The sequence below is a fragment of the Cavia porcellus genome, unplaced genomic scaffold, assembly GCF_034190915.1.
Source record: "Cavia porcellus strain 051 isolate PalLab524CR breed Dunkin Hartley unplaced genomic scaffold, mCavPor4.1 scaffold_23, whole genome shotgun sequence".
Lineage (NCBI taxonomy): Eukaryota > Metazoa > Chordata > Mammalia > Rodentia > Caviidae > Cavia > Cavia porcellus.
In genome coordinates this window covers 8162243-8178106 of record NW_026947506.1, presented here as the reverse complement: position 1 = coordinate 8178106, position 15864 = coordinate 8162243, and the positions used below count along the sequence as shown (strand labels likewise).

Here is a 15864-nt window from a genome sequence, read left to right as displayed (position 1 = left end):
GCTTGTTGCTGCCTGAGATTGAGGATTAGAAATCAAGACCCTGAGGGCTGGGGATTTAGCTCAGTGGCATAAGCGCCTGCCTTGCAAGCAGGCAGTCGTGAGTTCGATCCCCGGTACCGATAAAAAGGAAAAAGACCAAAAAAAAAAAAAAAAAAAAAAAAAAAAACCGAGAAATCAAGACCCTGGGCGGAAAGAACCCTGGGCCACTGACAGCAAGGGACAGGAGCAGGAGGAAAGATTGAGGGGGGTGCAGCTGCACAGGGCTGGAGAGCAGAGGGGCCAGTGGGAGGGGACACTCTGCCCAGGTACAAGGACAGCTGTTCCAGGGATGGCACAGCGTTCGCCTTCAGATTCAAGCTGCTTTCCTTACAAGAAAAATTCCGAGGAACACAAAAGGAGGGGATGGGTTGAATTTATGAAGGGAACCCCGGGCTTCCCTCTGCCTCCTCCTCCATTATTCTGGGAGCCACCTGTGATCCATGTGATAAGTAAGAGTGAATCCACATTACTGTGACTCTGTCCCACCCTGCCCCTCCACCCTCTTGGAATACTGGGTGCCATTATCTCTCCCAATGCATCTTGGTCCCATCTGTGCTGATAAGGAGGATGCTGAGGCCATTAGAGGCTGAGTGATGTCCCCAGAGGTCACAGCGAGACAGTCCCGCAGGAGGTTTATTGTGCCTGGTGGCCCCCTCCACCGCCTGCTCCTCCTTGTGCACTGAATGGGTGTCATGGTTTATGTCTGTGTCTCCCAGCCCTCAAGAGTTTGAATTGTGCATTTGTTATTCGTTCATTGTCTAGTGCTTGGGTTGATTGTGTCAGTGCTCCACCCACATAGGGGTGGAGCCTGGATGTGATGTAATGGCAGGAAGAAGGTGTGTCTTTCTCTTTGCTGATTCGAGCTTGCCGTTTGCAGCTGCCATGAACGGCGGTCCAGCCATGCCCGCCTGTCTTGGAGCCAACTGAGTGTGGACTGAAACCTCCAAAAACTGTAAGAAATAAACCTTTCCTTTCCCAACTTTGGGCTTCAGGTATTTTGTCTCAGCAACGAGTAAAAAGTAACTAAGACAGTGGGGGACACCTACACTGTGGCCAAGCCGATCACAGCGATCACAGCATCACCTGAGGGCTGCTGTCCTTGTCCCCACCCCATGGTGCCATGGAGAGATGCAGCTCCCTCTCACCTGCACTCCCCTGGCTTGCTTTTCTTTTTAGAGATGGGTCTTGCCATGTTGCCCAGGCTGATCTGGGACTCCTGGGCTCAAGCATCCTTCCTGCCTCAGCTTCCTGAGTAGCTGGGACTACAGGCACATGCCACCCTACCCAGCAACCTGGAGTCATCTACACTCTGTCACTGTTGTTGGCTAAGCCCAGACAGAGGCCAAAGAGCTGAGGACGTAGTTCCCAGGATTTACGAGGCTGTCATCCCGTCGGAAGAGAGGAATAGCGGCCGGCGTCATCCGTCTTGGCATTATGTTTTATTGAATACAGAGTTAGAGTCTTTAAATAATTTGTATAGAGTGCTTTCAATATTTGGTTCTTTCATCATTCATATATCTCTTTAAAGCACGAAACTATAAATTAAAAGGGGAAGGCTATAAATACACATGTACATATTGCCATAAATCTAGAACTATCTTATAAAAATAGAACTCAAATCTTAACTTCATATAGTTTGGCAACTTAGCAGTAGTGTCAGTGGCTGTATTTATTAGACATTGCTCTTCTAAAGGACTCTCTTTTCCCACCTTTCTGGGGACGTGGCCTCCTCTCCTGGGGTCCCCATAGAGACACCTGGCCATGGCTCAGTGTCGCCTTTTGTGAGGATGCAGTGCACAAACCATTGTCATCAGAAGGGGAAGACCAGCTTCTGGCCCTTCCTCCAAGCAAGCAGTGCTGCCTCTGCCTCCGAAGCGGGCACCCTTGAGGTGCAGCCTGGACAGAGAGGGGTTTCCAGTTTCCGCGCTCGAGGTCTGCAGGCATGTGCACCAGAGCAGCGCCTGCTGGGGGTGGCGTCTCCGGTCAGACACCAGTCTCCCTGCCAGGGAAAGTCCTTTGCACACACGGTTCCAGTCCGCATGGGTTATCCACATGTGACCATACAGGAAACTGTCTCTGGACTCTTGAGTCACCTGGCCTAGCCCAGTAGGGCCCATAGGCTCCAACGCTGGAGCCACCAGCCAGGAACGCCACAGAGGGAGACTGGGGAGGGCTCAAGCTGCACAGGCTTTGGGTCAGCTTGCAGCAGGGGACCTTAGGGCTGGAGGGTGGGTGTTGGAGGGGAGGAGCAGGGACCTGCAGAATAGCACATGAGAAGACAGTGCCCAGGGTGCCCTTGTGGCCCCACGGCATCCTCCACCCCAACCCAGGCCTGGGGCATGGCTGTTTTCACATGGCCCCAGAAGTTCAGCATGGGTCTGGGCTTAAAGAAGGGACACTTACAGGGTCCCTGGACCAGAGTGGAGTGCTCAGAATGATGCAGGACCTGCAGGATAAGGAAGGGGGTTTTCCAGATCCCCCTAAGGCTTTGCCTGTCCTCTCCTTTCTGTACCCCTTATTTTTGGAGGACTGCTTTCACCCCACCTCTGCCACCCATTTAGACTCTTCATAGAAAGCTCACAGTGGTGATTGAGTCTGGGGAAAGTGAGGGAGGAGGAGGGGAGAGGTTGGCCACTGGGTCCAACACCCTAAACAGGAGGAGTGGCCACTGGGGTCAGTTACACAGCCGGTGACCACTGGCGGTGACACACACTGTGTATTTCAAGACAATTGGAGAGGGGATTTAAACTTTCTCACCACAGAGATGTGCTAAGTGTAGGGAGGTGCTGGTTCTGCTAATTCCCTGATCTTATCAAGGTGTACATGCACAGAAGCATCACGCTGTACCCCATGAGTGGTACTGCTATTACTTGTAAATTAAAATAACTTAGCTAGGTGTGGCCGGGCATGCCTGTAACCCTAGCACTCTGGGAAGTTGAGACAGGAGGATCACAGGTTCCAGCCCCGCCTTGACAATTTAGCAAGACCCTCAAAATAAATAAATAAATAAAAAGGGATTGGGCTATAGCCCAGTGTGAAGACCCTAGGTTCAGTTTATAATACTGAAAAAAGAGGGCAGGAGGAGTAAAGCTTAAAAAGATTGAAATGAGGAAAAAAGTGTCCCCCACATGGAGTTCCTTTCCTCTGTCAGAGTCTGGAAGGCTGAACCATGATAACCGTCTGCTCTGTCCTGCACAGGCAAGGTGGGGTCTCTGCCTCTGTATCCAGGAGAGAGCTCTGTGGGTAAGCTTTGGCCAGCATCCACATGGCCTTTGCTGGATACCACACCAGCCACAGGCAGTGGCCACTGAGACCACTTGCTGAAATCACCATTTCAGTGGTTTTCTTAAAAACCTCCCTCTTGAAAACAAACTAACAAACCCCATAAACAACAAGAGAAAACCCCGAGGCCCCTGCCTGGTTCCACGACTGGGGCAGGTCACATTTCAGGGCCTGTGTCCTGGGAGATGGGCAGAGGACACGGAACACATGCAGGGGCAGGACCCCGCCTGCTCCAGGCTATTGGTTGACTGTCGCACCTGTTCCTGATGTCATCCAAAAAGGAGAGCACCCCAAGGACTCCAGCACTGATGTGCGCGGTGCTTTCCTGTCCTCGAAGCTGGGTGAGATGCTGCACCTCTGAGGGAGAAACCTGCCTGAGGTTCAGGGCACCAGCTTGGTGCAAATGAGCTTGGGCCATGTGTGCGGACAGCAGACGTCTGCAGGACTGCATGGCTCAGTGGAGACCCTGACAGCTGCCATCAGATGCTCTGGATCTGGAAACAAAGCCTCTTCCCCTAACTCCTCTCAGCAAGAAAAAGGGGTAATGACCCCAAGCTAGCCTCTGCCTCCACGGGTGCATGGCTCAGAATAGAGTGACTCATTGTTTGGCTGGGTAAAGACATCTCCAGACACGCTAGGTCCCTCAGGGGATGGAACAGGAACATTAAGCTCTGGAGGGGCAAGAAGGGAGGGCTCTGCTGGGAACCTCACCACCTGGAAGCCAGGGTGTCTGCATTCCCAGGGCGCAGGCCACCCCAATCCTCTCCAGGCTCCCTTTTCCTCCTGACCCTCCGGCATGGGCAGTAACTACATAGCCTGTGGTTTGGGCCCGGGAACCAGGGCCCTGCAGAAAGCGGGGGTGGCAACACGGATGAGGACAAGGGTGAGGCAGGGTGTAGCAGCTGCAGAGGGCTGGCCTCGGAGCTGCAGTCAAGACTGGTAGCCCTGGCTGGGCCCAGTGGCTTTTCCCTCTGTCAACAGTGGCTTGCAGTCAGTGGGCTGCGGCAGGCTGCACAGGGCTCTCAGGTCGGCGAGGCTCGCCCCCACGGCTTCCGCGAACCCCAGAGATGAGGTCTCCTTGCAGCTGTGGAAGCTGGAGATGCAGAAGAGGATGCTCTCGGGCTGGGGGTTGTAGCAGGCACCGTAGCCGTTGGGGACCACAGGACCATAGCAGCAGAACATTTCCATGGTCGTGGGCACCTGGGAGAGACCACGAGTCAGCAGCAGCAGCACGCTGCCACCTCAGAACCCACGAAAATGGGAGGGGGACACCCCAGCAGCCCGGGCCTCCACTGGGATGGGCTTCTCTGATTACTTTCCACTCCGGAGCTTCAGCTGAATTAACCAAATCAACCGAGTGCTTCGGCATGGGTGGACACAGCATCATAAAAACAAACCCATCTCACTGAGTGATCGTGGAGGGAGAGGGACCCAGGTCCACTCCCCAGGGTGCAATCTGCTGTGCTGTGGATTGGAAGCTTCCAAGTGAGCCAGGGCTGGGGCTGAGTTTCTCCTTCACCTGGGGGCCGTTTGAGGCCCCGTGGCAATGAGGGTAATTTACTAAAGGGCACCCCAGTGGCCCACTCGGTAGATCGATCCCCACAGGCTGCGGTTTATGAACTGGAGGAAATCTGGCCTGTCTTCTCTGCTGATTTCCCCCAGATCCTTAATTACTGTCAGAATTGCCTGGCTGTTTGGGGTTTTCTCCCCACAGCCAGGGCCACGCACAATTACCTGGCACCAGCCGTTTCAAAGGTTGCCGTCAACTGGAGTCTCAGTTCTGCACCTAAGATGCTTTGAATTCAGAGCACTGGGGTGTTACAAGCTGGGTCACAAACCAAGCAAGTGTCTCTAAGGCATCCAAGCCACAAGCACTACTTTCCAGCTGGAAAATTACCACCAAAAGGTCTACAGCCCAAACTAATTTTATTAGCTGCTCATGGTGGGAAATAGGAAAGGTGCTTAGTCTGGTTCTGGACAGGTTTCTAGGGCTGAGCTCTCCACCATTGGAAGTGACACTGGCTGTTTGAATGGGCAGAACAAACCATTAGACTTACTAATAGAGTCACTGCATTGTCAGATAAATTTGCCTTGTGATAGCCGCAGGCTAGAAAGCCATTCCAGGGCACTTCTGGCCCATGGATGGTTTCCTGAAGAATTATGTCGCTGTGTGCTGACCCGGTGCATGGGTAGCTGCGAGCTCAACACTGTGATGATAAAAAGCAAGGTCACCGAGTGGGTGTCTTCCTCCCACACAGCTTCATGGGCTCTTTCACTATCCAGTGAGTGGTTCACAGATGAGGCAGCGCCTTAGGAACCAGCACAGGGCGGGAGACACTTCTTCCCTGCCCGCAGCTCCCCACCAGTGGTGGCTTTCATCCTGGCTTGGGCGCGGTGACCTGCCTTGGGCACGGTGGGCTGTCTGCGGCACTATGTGGATGGGCAGGCAGCCGGTCTCCCACTACGGGATGATGCCTGTCATCTGAGGACGAGTGGTGTCCCGGAGCTAGGGCTCCCAAACCTGGGGTCCCCTGGGTGAAGCAGCACCCTCAGGTGAGGTGGAAAGCGGTGCTGCCTGGTGGTTAGAGCACAGCACAGCTGTGTCTGCCCTGCTGCTGTGGCTAAGGTGGGCCTGAGACGACTCCCATTTAGAGGAGGAGAACTGGGGCTCTGTGCTTTGGATCATTTTGCCCAGTGGCACAGCTGGTGAGAGGCAGGGCCAGGCAGGGGAGCGCAGACACCCAGATGGAGAGGGTGGTGGTGGGTATGGGTGCCCTCAGGGCGGAGGGCTCACTTCTGAGGTTCCTGGCGCCTTAGGATGACTGGGGTTGACAATTAACTGTTTCCAAAGAGCTGAAGGAGAGGGTTTCCAATGCCCTTTGACAAAGAAATGACACGGGTGCCAGTGGCCCTAATCTGACCATGGTTCGCACAGCATGCAAACTGCAGTATCACACTGTAACCCCAGAAATATTTATAATTACTCTGTGTCCATTACAAACAAAACGGATGTTTTTAAACAGAAGAGGCAGAAGCAGAGTCCGGGCTTGGTGATACCAGCTGGGGCCTCCCAGGCCCCCAGCTCTTTAGAGAGCCCCCGGGTCCCACGAGGCCTTTTTTGGTGACAGTGACAGTGATGACGGCACAAGTCGGGGTCCTACCTGGCTGGTGGAGAGGACAAACCGGTTGCTGGTCAGGTACGTCTCGTCAGTGAACATCTCCGGCAGCTCTGTGCACAGGTCTCGGGCCAGCTCCCGCAGTGCCAGCAGGTGGTTGTCGATGGCCATCCCCGTTATGGCCTGGGGGTTGGGGACAGCGAGAAGGGGTGCTTGGGACTCTGCAGTGTTTCACCCTCCAGCAGGAGGTCACTGAGGGAAGGCTGGAAGCATAGGGTCTGTCCCTGAATCACGGGCTGGGATCAGTTCACTTAAACTAGATCCATGGTCTCAGAACCCATTTTGAGCCAGGAAGCGGGTATCCTAGCAGAGGCTCTGCTGGCCTTCAAGGGGAAAGAGCTGGTTGACTGAATGCTAAGAGGTTATTATATTTTTAATCACAAAGATAATTAAGCTCCTATCAAATGCAGGGTAGCAGTGAAGGACCCCACCCGCAGGGCAGGAGAGATTCTGGGGTGCTGGGGGGCAAAGGGGCCAGGGGCCTTTTCCCCATCTCTCCCATGCACTGTGCTCTTGTTTGTTGATTCTGTGATGATTTGGGAGTTTGGTGGGGGGATTATGGAGATTGGCGGGGGGTGGGGTGGTCCCTAGCCTCCAACAATACACTTCGGGTTAGCATCAAGGTGACAGGGTCTGGGCTTTCCAGTTCTGTCGCAGGGCAGCTGTTGGGGCCCCACCCTGGAGCTCAGCTCCCTCCCCGGAACTGTGCTTGGGTTTCCGCAGCACGTCCTGGGGCCTGACAGCTGCTCGGTGCAGCTGAGAAGCTGCAGAATGAGCACGCAGAGACCTGTCTCTCCGCAGGCACCTGATTGCATCCTGAAGACAAGGTGCACAGCCACGGCTCACTCTATTCTTCTGATTTATTTGGCAGTGCTCAAGGTGGGCCCTGGGGCCTCGTGCACGGTAGGACAGTGCTCAGCGCCAAGCGCCTATCCCAGTCCCATGACTCGCTTGAGCTGTGCCTGGCTGGGACAGAGAGGAAGGACAGGGGTGTCTCATAGCCACCAACCCTGTCCCCACCACCTCTGAGCCAGGAGGACAAAGGCAGGCTGAGCTATCAGGCGGCTTTGCTGATTCTTTCCTGTTGCCCTTACCTCCTGGCCACCGGACCCCAGATTCACCTAACAACCACCTTCATCTCCTCCCCCCTGCCCGTCCCTCACCTCCAGTTGTTCTGGGCAAGTCAGAGTAGCAGATTACTCATCAGACCTGGGTGGCAAGGTAGGAGGAGAGTTTTCTTTAACATTTCATACAGTTCAATTTGTCATGGAAGTGACATACACACGTAATTTAAAACTCCAAGTCAGCCAAGGGCTCAGGCCACCTCCCCACAGTGACTCCATCTACAGAGGAAATGCTGGCCATTGCTTTTGATTTTCAGTGTCATTGCTCCATGACTGCCCTTTCCTGATTTACTTTAATCTCCTTGTGATAGAAACAAAGCTTAGACATTTTTAAAATGTCTCTACTCTGCCAACACACATCCTTTTGCTTATTTGGTCACCGTACATATACAGAGTGCACGATACAGTTACGTGAGTACTCACAACTGGATCATGGAGGACACTGGATTTCCTTTCTTATTAGAATTTTCCCCCTCGAACTGATGCTCTTTAAATCATTAAACGTGGTGATTCCCACCCGCCATTTAACTTCCTATGCATCTGATTATTAATGGACCCCTACATTTTCAGCCAGAGTTCTCTTCCTCCCCCGTTCGTGCTCCTCTATGAACTGGGTGCCGTCTAAATCTGCAGGACAGCCGTAGATTTGGGATAGCCTCTTCCTGTCTCCCTGGGGAGTCCTACCACGTTCTTGCTTTCAGTCTTCTGATTTTTTGGAGTCTACAACTTTGTCTTTTATGCTTTGGAGATTTACATCCTCCTGGGTGTTAAGAAAGACTGCATAAAACATAAAATTTGTAAGACTATCTGTCTTCAATGTCTGTGTTCTATCCTCAAACTCGACGGTAATTTAGCTGGGTACAGAATGCACGGAAGGCCATTTCCCCATAGGATTAGAGACACCGCTCCATCATCAGCCTCCCGAATACACTGTTAGAAGTCAAGCATCTTTATTTTGGTTCTTTGTATTTGATTTTTTTTCTATGAGAGATTTTAGGAGCCTCTCTTTGTCTTTGGTGTTGTGGTTTCCATGAGTATTTTCTATGTATTATGTAACATACTTGGTGAACTCTCTCAATACAGAAACTGCTGTATGGAGTTTTGGGGACTATTCTTGAATTATTTTACTGATCATATCTCCATGCTCCAAAATTTTTTCTGAACGGCTATTATCTGTGATATTACCCACCTGGACTAAGCATCCTTTCTCTCCTAGACTTCATTTCTGTTTTGTCAGCATTTAGGGGAGATCATCTTGTCCCCCAGTTCTGCTATTGAATTTTTCCCATTATATTTTTCTCCAGGGATATTTCTGTTTCCTGAAAACCTTTTCAAAGTTTCCTTTTCTTATTCCTGAAACTTACTGGCCGATGTGTAGTATTAAGAAGTGGTACAACCAAGAGGCGACCAGGTCATTAGGGTCCCTTACCAAACAGGCTCTTGTCACCCTCCCATCTGCTGCCACCCGAGAGCCCAATGTCCCTCTGCAGGACACAGCAATAAAGAGCCACCTGGAAGCCAAGAGTTGCAACCTCACCTGCCAATACTTAGACTTTGGACTTCCCGCCTCCAGACATGTGAGAAATAAGCCTGATCTTTATGAACTACCTAGTCTTGGATTTTCTGTTACAGCTGCCCAAACAGAAGAGACCTCAACCAATGTTCTCCCCAATCCCATACTCCCCCACTTTCATGGGGTGTCCCGGTGTCTGTGTATTTCCGAGGCTCCCCAGCCTCTCTCACAGTTTACTAGTTCAGCTGTCATCTATTCCAGCTCAAACAATTGCTGTCACCTGCCCCAATCTCTCTGCCCGATACAGCAGTTTCTGTATTGAGAGAGTTCACCAGGTATGTTACATAATGCATAGAACCTTGTGGGTTCATAGCGTTAAACATCCCTTGACTGTGGTTTGGGGAAGTTTTAGAGGGAGTGACAGGGAGCCCTCGTTCAACCTGCTGTGTGGCAGCCGAAGTCGGAATCTTCCCTTCACACCCTGCAGCACAGCGTGGGTTCCGAGGGGATCAGTGCTTCTGGGCAAACTGCGCCCCCCTCCAATCAGCCCTTCTGCCCCACACTGGAGCGAGGTCAGGAACAGGAAGTCCAGCCCTCCAGCCTCTGGTCTTGGCGAGCTGCATGTGCTGATCTACTCTTCAGTGTGCCTTAGGCCTTCAAGTCGCTGCCTGTGCACCCCTTCCCTCTCTGGGTCCTTCAAGGCTGAGTCAGAGTGCTGCTTCCTACGCAGAGTCTTCCTGGCTTTCTTTCACATGCAGAGAGAAAAGCCTGCTCCTTCACGTTCACTGTTACTCCCTGAAGGATCTTTCCACCTGGATTTGAAGTCAACTTTGCAGGACTTCTCCTCCAACCACAAGTCAGACTCTTTAAGGAGGGGATTCATGAGCCCTGGGGTTTGTTTTCTAGTACCCGGAACCTCATCTGGCCTAAAGCAGCAAAACCACAATAATAACAACAGCAACAGCAACCACAACTACTCCACTGCATCTCCCTAGATTACAGGGGAGGAGATCTGCTATAGCCTGGGTCTCAGTGTCCCCCAGAACTTCACGTCTTAAATAAAGGCTTAGCCTCCAGCTTTGTGCCAGTTAGGAAGGTGCTAGCGGGTGCCCTCCCGGTCACTGGGGGCATCTCCTTGAAGAGACAGTGAGATCTTACCCCCTCCTCTTCCCCTCCTTCTTTCCTTCCCACCATGAGTTGATGGTTTTGCCCCACCGTGGGCTCCTGCCATGATGTTCTGCCTTGCCACAGCCCCAAAGCAATGGCGCCAACTGACCATGACTGAAGTGATGGAAGCTGTGAGCCAGAATGAACCTTTTCTCTGTCTGTCTCAGGTAATGTGTTGCAGTCATGTAAAGCTGTCCTTAGCTTTACTCAATGAGAACAAGCACGGAACTATTGAGATGAAGTACAGAGCCAACCACTGCATTAGAGCAAAGTCTCCACTGGTTTGAAACCCGGAAGTACACTGTACTTGCTCTTAGGCACAGAGGGTGGAATCTGGCCAGTCATTTTCATTGGTTATCTGACTCTTTGCAGACCACATTAGAATGATTTGAAATGGATACATTGATCACCCGCCCAATGGATGCTCAAACTGTTTTCTGTATGCAAATGACATGGTACTACCAAAAAATAAACTGGTGTCCTTAAACAAGGAAGACATTCCTCCTCCAATTTTGACATCAGTATTAATTTTCAGCAAAGACTTTCCATTCAGAGGTAGCATAAATAAATACACAGGAAACAAGAGGCAAAATCAGCCTGAGGTGGCAATGAACGTCACCTCATTCATTGTGATTATGCCAGAGCACAGGCTGCCCTGATTTTCCAGGCTGGAGCCCTACACCCTCACATTCGGGGGCTCTTATGTAAACTGCAAAGTACTGTACATTTTGTGTGCTATTACTCCAAAGGATTTCAAAGGCCACTCATTTGGCCCTTGTAAGATCTGGTGGACAAGCAGGAAGGGTGTGTTGCCTGCATTCTAAAAGCAAAAAATGGAGGCTCTGAGAGGGGACAGGCTGTCATGTCACCAGGCCATTGGGGGCTGAGCTGTGTCAAGGGCCCCATGTGGTTCCCTGTCAGCTCTCACACAGTGTGGATGCTACAGTCACCGGGCGCATAGTGTCACTCACCATGACAGTGTATTCCGTCTGGGCGCAGATGGCGGCCCTCAGGAGCTGTGCCTTCTCCGAAGCCTGTGATGGAGAAGAGACTCAGTACCCAGGGCTTTCAATCTGAACTCCACGGCCAACAGAGCCAGACATGCAAGCGTCACTGGCCTCTGGGTGGCTCCAGGATGGAGTGGGACTTACAGGCACAGCAGCCTTGTGGTCAGTCATGGCTCGAACGAAAGTCAGTGCCTCTGGAGTGGCCGACCGGATGTTGTCCACCCGCCCCTCCTGGAACCGCCGGATGGAGGCGCTCTCATAGGTGGGCACCAGCCTCCCGTGCTGCCTGCAGGAGATGGAGATGCACGGCAAGCGGTGATTTATTCTCAGGGAATCATAAACACACAGAGAAAAATGGCCTTGGCAGGCTTCACAGTTACAGTCCTGACTCAGCGTGACTCTCTATTTCATTTTAATGTTGATAGGATTCCAGAGAATCCCCAAGATCAATGCTGGAAACCTCTAATAGCAAAAGCCACATACGCACGGAGGAGGGGGGACCCTGATGGAAAATAAGGAGGGGCCTGGGGATTTCTCAAACATCCTCAATCTGTTGGGGAAGCTGGAATTTTCTGTGAGACCCCCTGAGTGTCTGAGGAAGAGTGCAGAATTGGAGCAGTTGTGCAATGAACCGCTCACACCCTGGAGGGATTCGGTTTTATGTGAAATAACTCAGTGTGACCTCCAGACCCAGGCAGAGATGAGGAGGGAGTGGTCTAGGTGGCACTCCGCCCAGGTCACGCTTCCAGGGTCAGCCAGCCCCACGGGCACCAACTCTGCATGTCTCCCTCTCCAAGGAGGCTGAACCAGGGCAGTCCTTGGGGCCGGATGCAATGTGTGGCCTGCATACTACAGGGTGTTCCCACCTCTTGCCACCCAAGCACAGAGATGTGCCACCAGCCAGGGACACCTCTGCTTACACAGGAGAACTGAGGGAGCGGCCTTGGGCCTGTGCACCTCATTTCCACACCCATTTCCGGGCAGTCAAGTCAGCCCAGTCCTTGATGCTGGCGGTGGGGAGGAAAAAGGACAGTGGCTGCCCGGAGGCACCTTGACTTTTGTGTAGAACGGAGGACGGGGAGGAAGGAAGCCCCAGGTGGAGAAGGACGAGGAGGTGGTGGTGGGCGGGGGCTCTCTACAGGCACTGGAGGGTGGCCGTGGTGAGTGTTGCAGTCTGACTGATTGATCCCAAAAGCCGCTGTCCCTGCCTATGTGTCCTTCCCTTTCCTTCCCAGGACCAGTTTTGGTTGCCTGCTGGCTCTGGATGGAGGCGCCCAGAAAAGCCGCTGCTGCCTCCAGCACGCGCCAGAGCCTGGAGGTACCCCATGGGCCTCACCTATAGAAGGCCAGCTGCAGGGCCACCTGGATGAAGGCGTCGGGGCTGCACTTCTGCTTCTTAATGAACGTCTTCCCGTAGCTGGCAAATCTGTACACGGTGAAGTCCAGGTTCTTCACTATGCTGCAGGGCAGACAGAGGCACTGGGGTCACGTGAGCCCCGAGTCCACCGGGATGCTCCGGCCTGGCCTGCTCCTCCACAGGGCGAGGAGGGCCGACTCCCAGCACCTGGGCTGTCACCGTCATGCTGACCGTGCAAGCGACAGGAGCCTCCAGGGCTGGGCTGCCCTGGGCAGAAGGTGCCCAGCCAGAGAAGTGGCCTGGCCGCAGTAGTCAGGCAGGAAGTAGGCAGAGCAGACTGGATACTTCTGCATAGGCAGGGCCAGCGCTGCCCACAAACTCCCCGCAAGAGGTAGGCCTGGAAGAGGCTGCTCGGCCCGTGTGACCCAAGGAGAAGGCGGATCTGTCCACATCTCTGTGGACGCCAGGAGGGGATGTGGCTGCTCCTGAAGACTCAGCACACCCACCAGGGCTTCACCAGTGACCCAAACCTACGTTATCCAGAAAGTGCCACAGCCTCTCATGACACATCCAGGATTTTGTCACCACCAGGATAACAGGACAAGTCCCTGTATCCACACAGAGACTGCCAAGCCCCACTACCCCCGTACCATCTTGTCTTCTTCGTGGGGAGTCTGGGGTCCTGCTGATGCCTGGGGCAGGGTCCAGCCAGGCCTGTGCTCCTTCCCACCCCACCAACCTCCAACTCGCCTCCCACTGGGACCTCTGGGGACAGAGCTTGCCCTGCAGATTCACCCAAGGACAGACTCCTGGATGGATTACTGTCACCATCACTGAGCTGGCCTGAAACCCCCTGTATTGGTCCTGCCTGAACACATCCCAACCCCACAGCTCTCCCTGTTCTCCACCTGGGTCCTCACTACAGAAGCCAGCCATCCCCCGGGGTGCCTTAACCACCCCCTTGCCCCAGGGCCCCGTGGGCTGAGCTGTCAGCAGGGCTCTCCCCCAAGGGCCACACTGTGGCCAGCTCTGCCAAACCCTCTCCTGCTGTCCAGCGGTTTCCCTCCGCATCTCGCGGGCTCAGGTCTGCCCACCTGGCTCTGCTCTGCTGTTTCACGCACTGTTGATTTGGGGGCAGGGGACAGACCCCCAGCATCTTCATGCCTCTTTTTCTGGGTCCCATACACGTTGGGGGTCTGGCCTCATTAGGTTAGGGCCTAATCGCCTGGCCCCTCAGGGACAGAGGCCCCTTGCCAAGCACCCTGTGATCTCAGCACCCTAAAACAGCGTGGATTCAAACGACCTATTCAAACCAGCTGCTTGGGGAGCAGGGAGGGTCCTGCCTCTGAGCTGCTCCAGGAAGCGAAGCCTGTTAGGGGGAGGTGGCCGCACGTTTGCATGTATGAAAACGACATACACTTCAGCAAGGTCACTTCCCAGAGCTCCGGCTCCCCTTAGTCTGACTCCTCCTTTTCTGTGGGGTGCTGGCGGGGTGCAGCCTGAGGAGGCAGGGCTTCTGGGTCTTTGGGTTATCTAGAAGCATTGCCAGGCCCCCCCACCCCGGGTCACCCCCTTACCGCTGGAGCTTTTCTGCCGAAGAGGCCAGGTGGCCTTGGATTTCCGGGGAGCATTTCCACCTGAGCCTCCTGGGCGCAGGCAGCTCGCTGACGGAGTCCTCTCGGACCAGCTTCTTGCTACTCTTTGTCCTGGGACACAGAGGGGAGACTGAGGCCCTGCCCCCGGGGGCCTATCCCCACATTCATCCTAGCTGTTGGTGTGTGCAGCCTTGGAGTCTCAAGGGGCTGATCAGCACCCCAGACCTCTGTGCGGGTCCTGAATAAGCAGAGGCTCGAAGAGGCCGCCAAAGTCAGCAAGCGGCCAGCGGGGTGCTATCCAGCCTGGACCTCCAAAGAGCAGGCTGCTCCCCTCTCCCCTTCCTTTCCTCTTCTTGTCTATCTCTCTTTCTTTCCATGCTTTCTTTTCCTCTTTCTTTTCCTTCCTTTCCTTTCCTTTCTTTCTCTCTTCCTTTTTTGTTATTGATACTGAGGGTTGAACACAAAGCCTTCACACTCAGCAACATCCCATACACTTCTTAATGTTTTGAGACACTATTTCACGAAGTGGTTAAGCTGCCCAGACTGACACAGACCACCAGTCCTCCTGCCCCAGGAGTATTTCTTCCCCTTGGGTTCCTAGTAAACCAGCTGCACCAGCGATGCTCACATAAGGCTTAGAGGGAAACAGAGCGGCTAGCTACGTCGTCCTGTGTGTAGAGCTGGCTTAGGTTCCACTGACCGCAGCGGGTTTATGGTGAGTGGGGACAGAGTGCCCCAGGACCAAGGACCCTCTCTATGCTGGTCATATCAGTCCAGTTCTGGCTCCAGACAGGCAGCAGGAAGGGACAGAGTTTCCTAGGGCCACAGCAGATGTCCTGAAGCCTTGTCCCACCCGAAGACCCTCACTGTCCCCCACAGTCTGTGCTTTCCATCTGGGCCCGTGAGGCTCACGACATCCCGGTCACACTGATCTCCAAATGCATTCCTTGCTAAGCCACTTTCCAGCCCGGCCCAGCCCCTGGGGACCCCTGGGCTTCTCCTGGTCCCCTCTGCTCAGCTCCAGACTCACATGTGCTTGAGCAGGTGCTCCGTGCACTGCACCAGGACGATGCCGTCGAATGGGGAGTGTTCACACACCACGCCGCACGTGCCGTCCCGGCCTACCACGAACTGCAGCGGGCAGAGGGGCGGGCGTCAGGTCAGCTCCTGCAGCCCACTGGAGGCACCACTCCTCCGAGGACGTCAGTGACGGCATTCCCACAGGGAGCAGCATGGTAACAGCGGTCGGAGAGCCTTGGGACAGCGCAGGGGATGTGCAGTTTCCCCCGCAGTGGCCCTGTGGCCTGTGCCCTGGCCTGGCCCATCCCCTCCCCGAGCACAGCTCAGTCCTCACCCTGAAGTGCCCTCTCTGACTGTCTGATGGGCCCTGTGTGTTTATTCCCAGATGGAGAAGGGAGTCAGTGGTGGTGAGCAGACTCCGGGGAGGAGGAGCACATCCCTGGACTGGAGAGAAGCAGATGGGTGCAGGATGCCCCATGCAGGGAAGGGGGTGGATAGAGGATGTCCCGTTAGCTGCCACCAGGACCCCAGATCCTGCTTCTCCTGCACCAGGCAGCTGTGGGAGCTGGGTCCAGTCCCTCTGG

The 15864-nt window shown here is 54.0% G+C and overlaps 1 protein-coding gene across 1 annotated transcript in view; it reads right to left on the bottom strand.

Annotated features, from left to right (window-relative positions):
* Positions 1-1459: 1459 nt before the first annotated feature.
* Chat (choline O-acetyltransferase) overlaps positions 1460-15864 on the bottom strand; it is a 37835-nt gene continuing 23430 nt past the window's right edge. The window contains exons 9-15 of the mRNA XM_003466127.4: positions 15291-15391; positions 14243-14371; positions 12645-12767; positions 11453-11594; positions 11273-11335; positions 6483-6620; positions 1460-4521 (exon numbers count right to left, since the gene is read on the bottom strand). Coding sequence (XP_003466175.2) covers positions 4252-4521; positions 6483-6620; positions 11273-11335; positions 11453-11594; positions 12645-12767; positions 14243-14371; positions 15291-15391 — 966 coding nt within the window. The 3' untranslated portion in view covers positions 1460-4251. The remainder of the gene's footprint in view (positions 4522-6482; positions 6621-11272; positions 11336-11452; positions 11595-12644; positions 12768-14242; positions 14372-15290; positions 15392-15864) is intronic.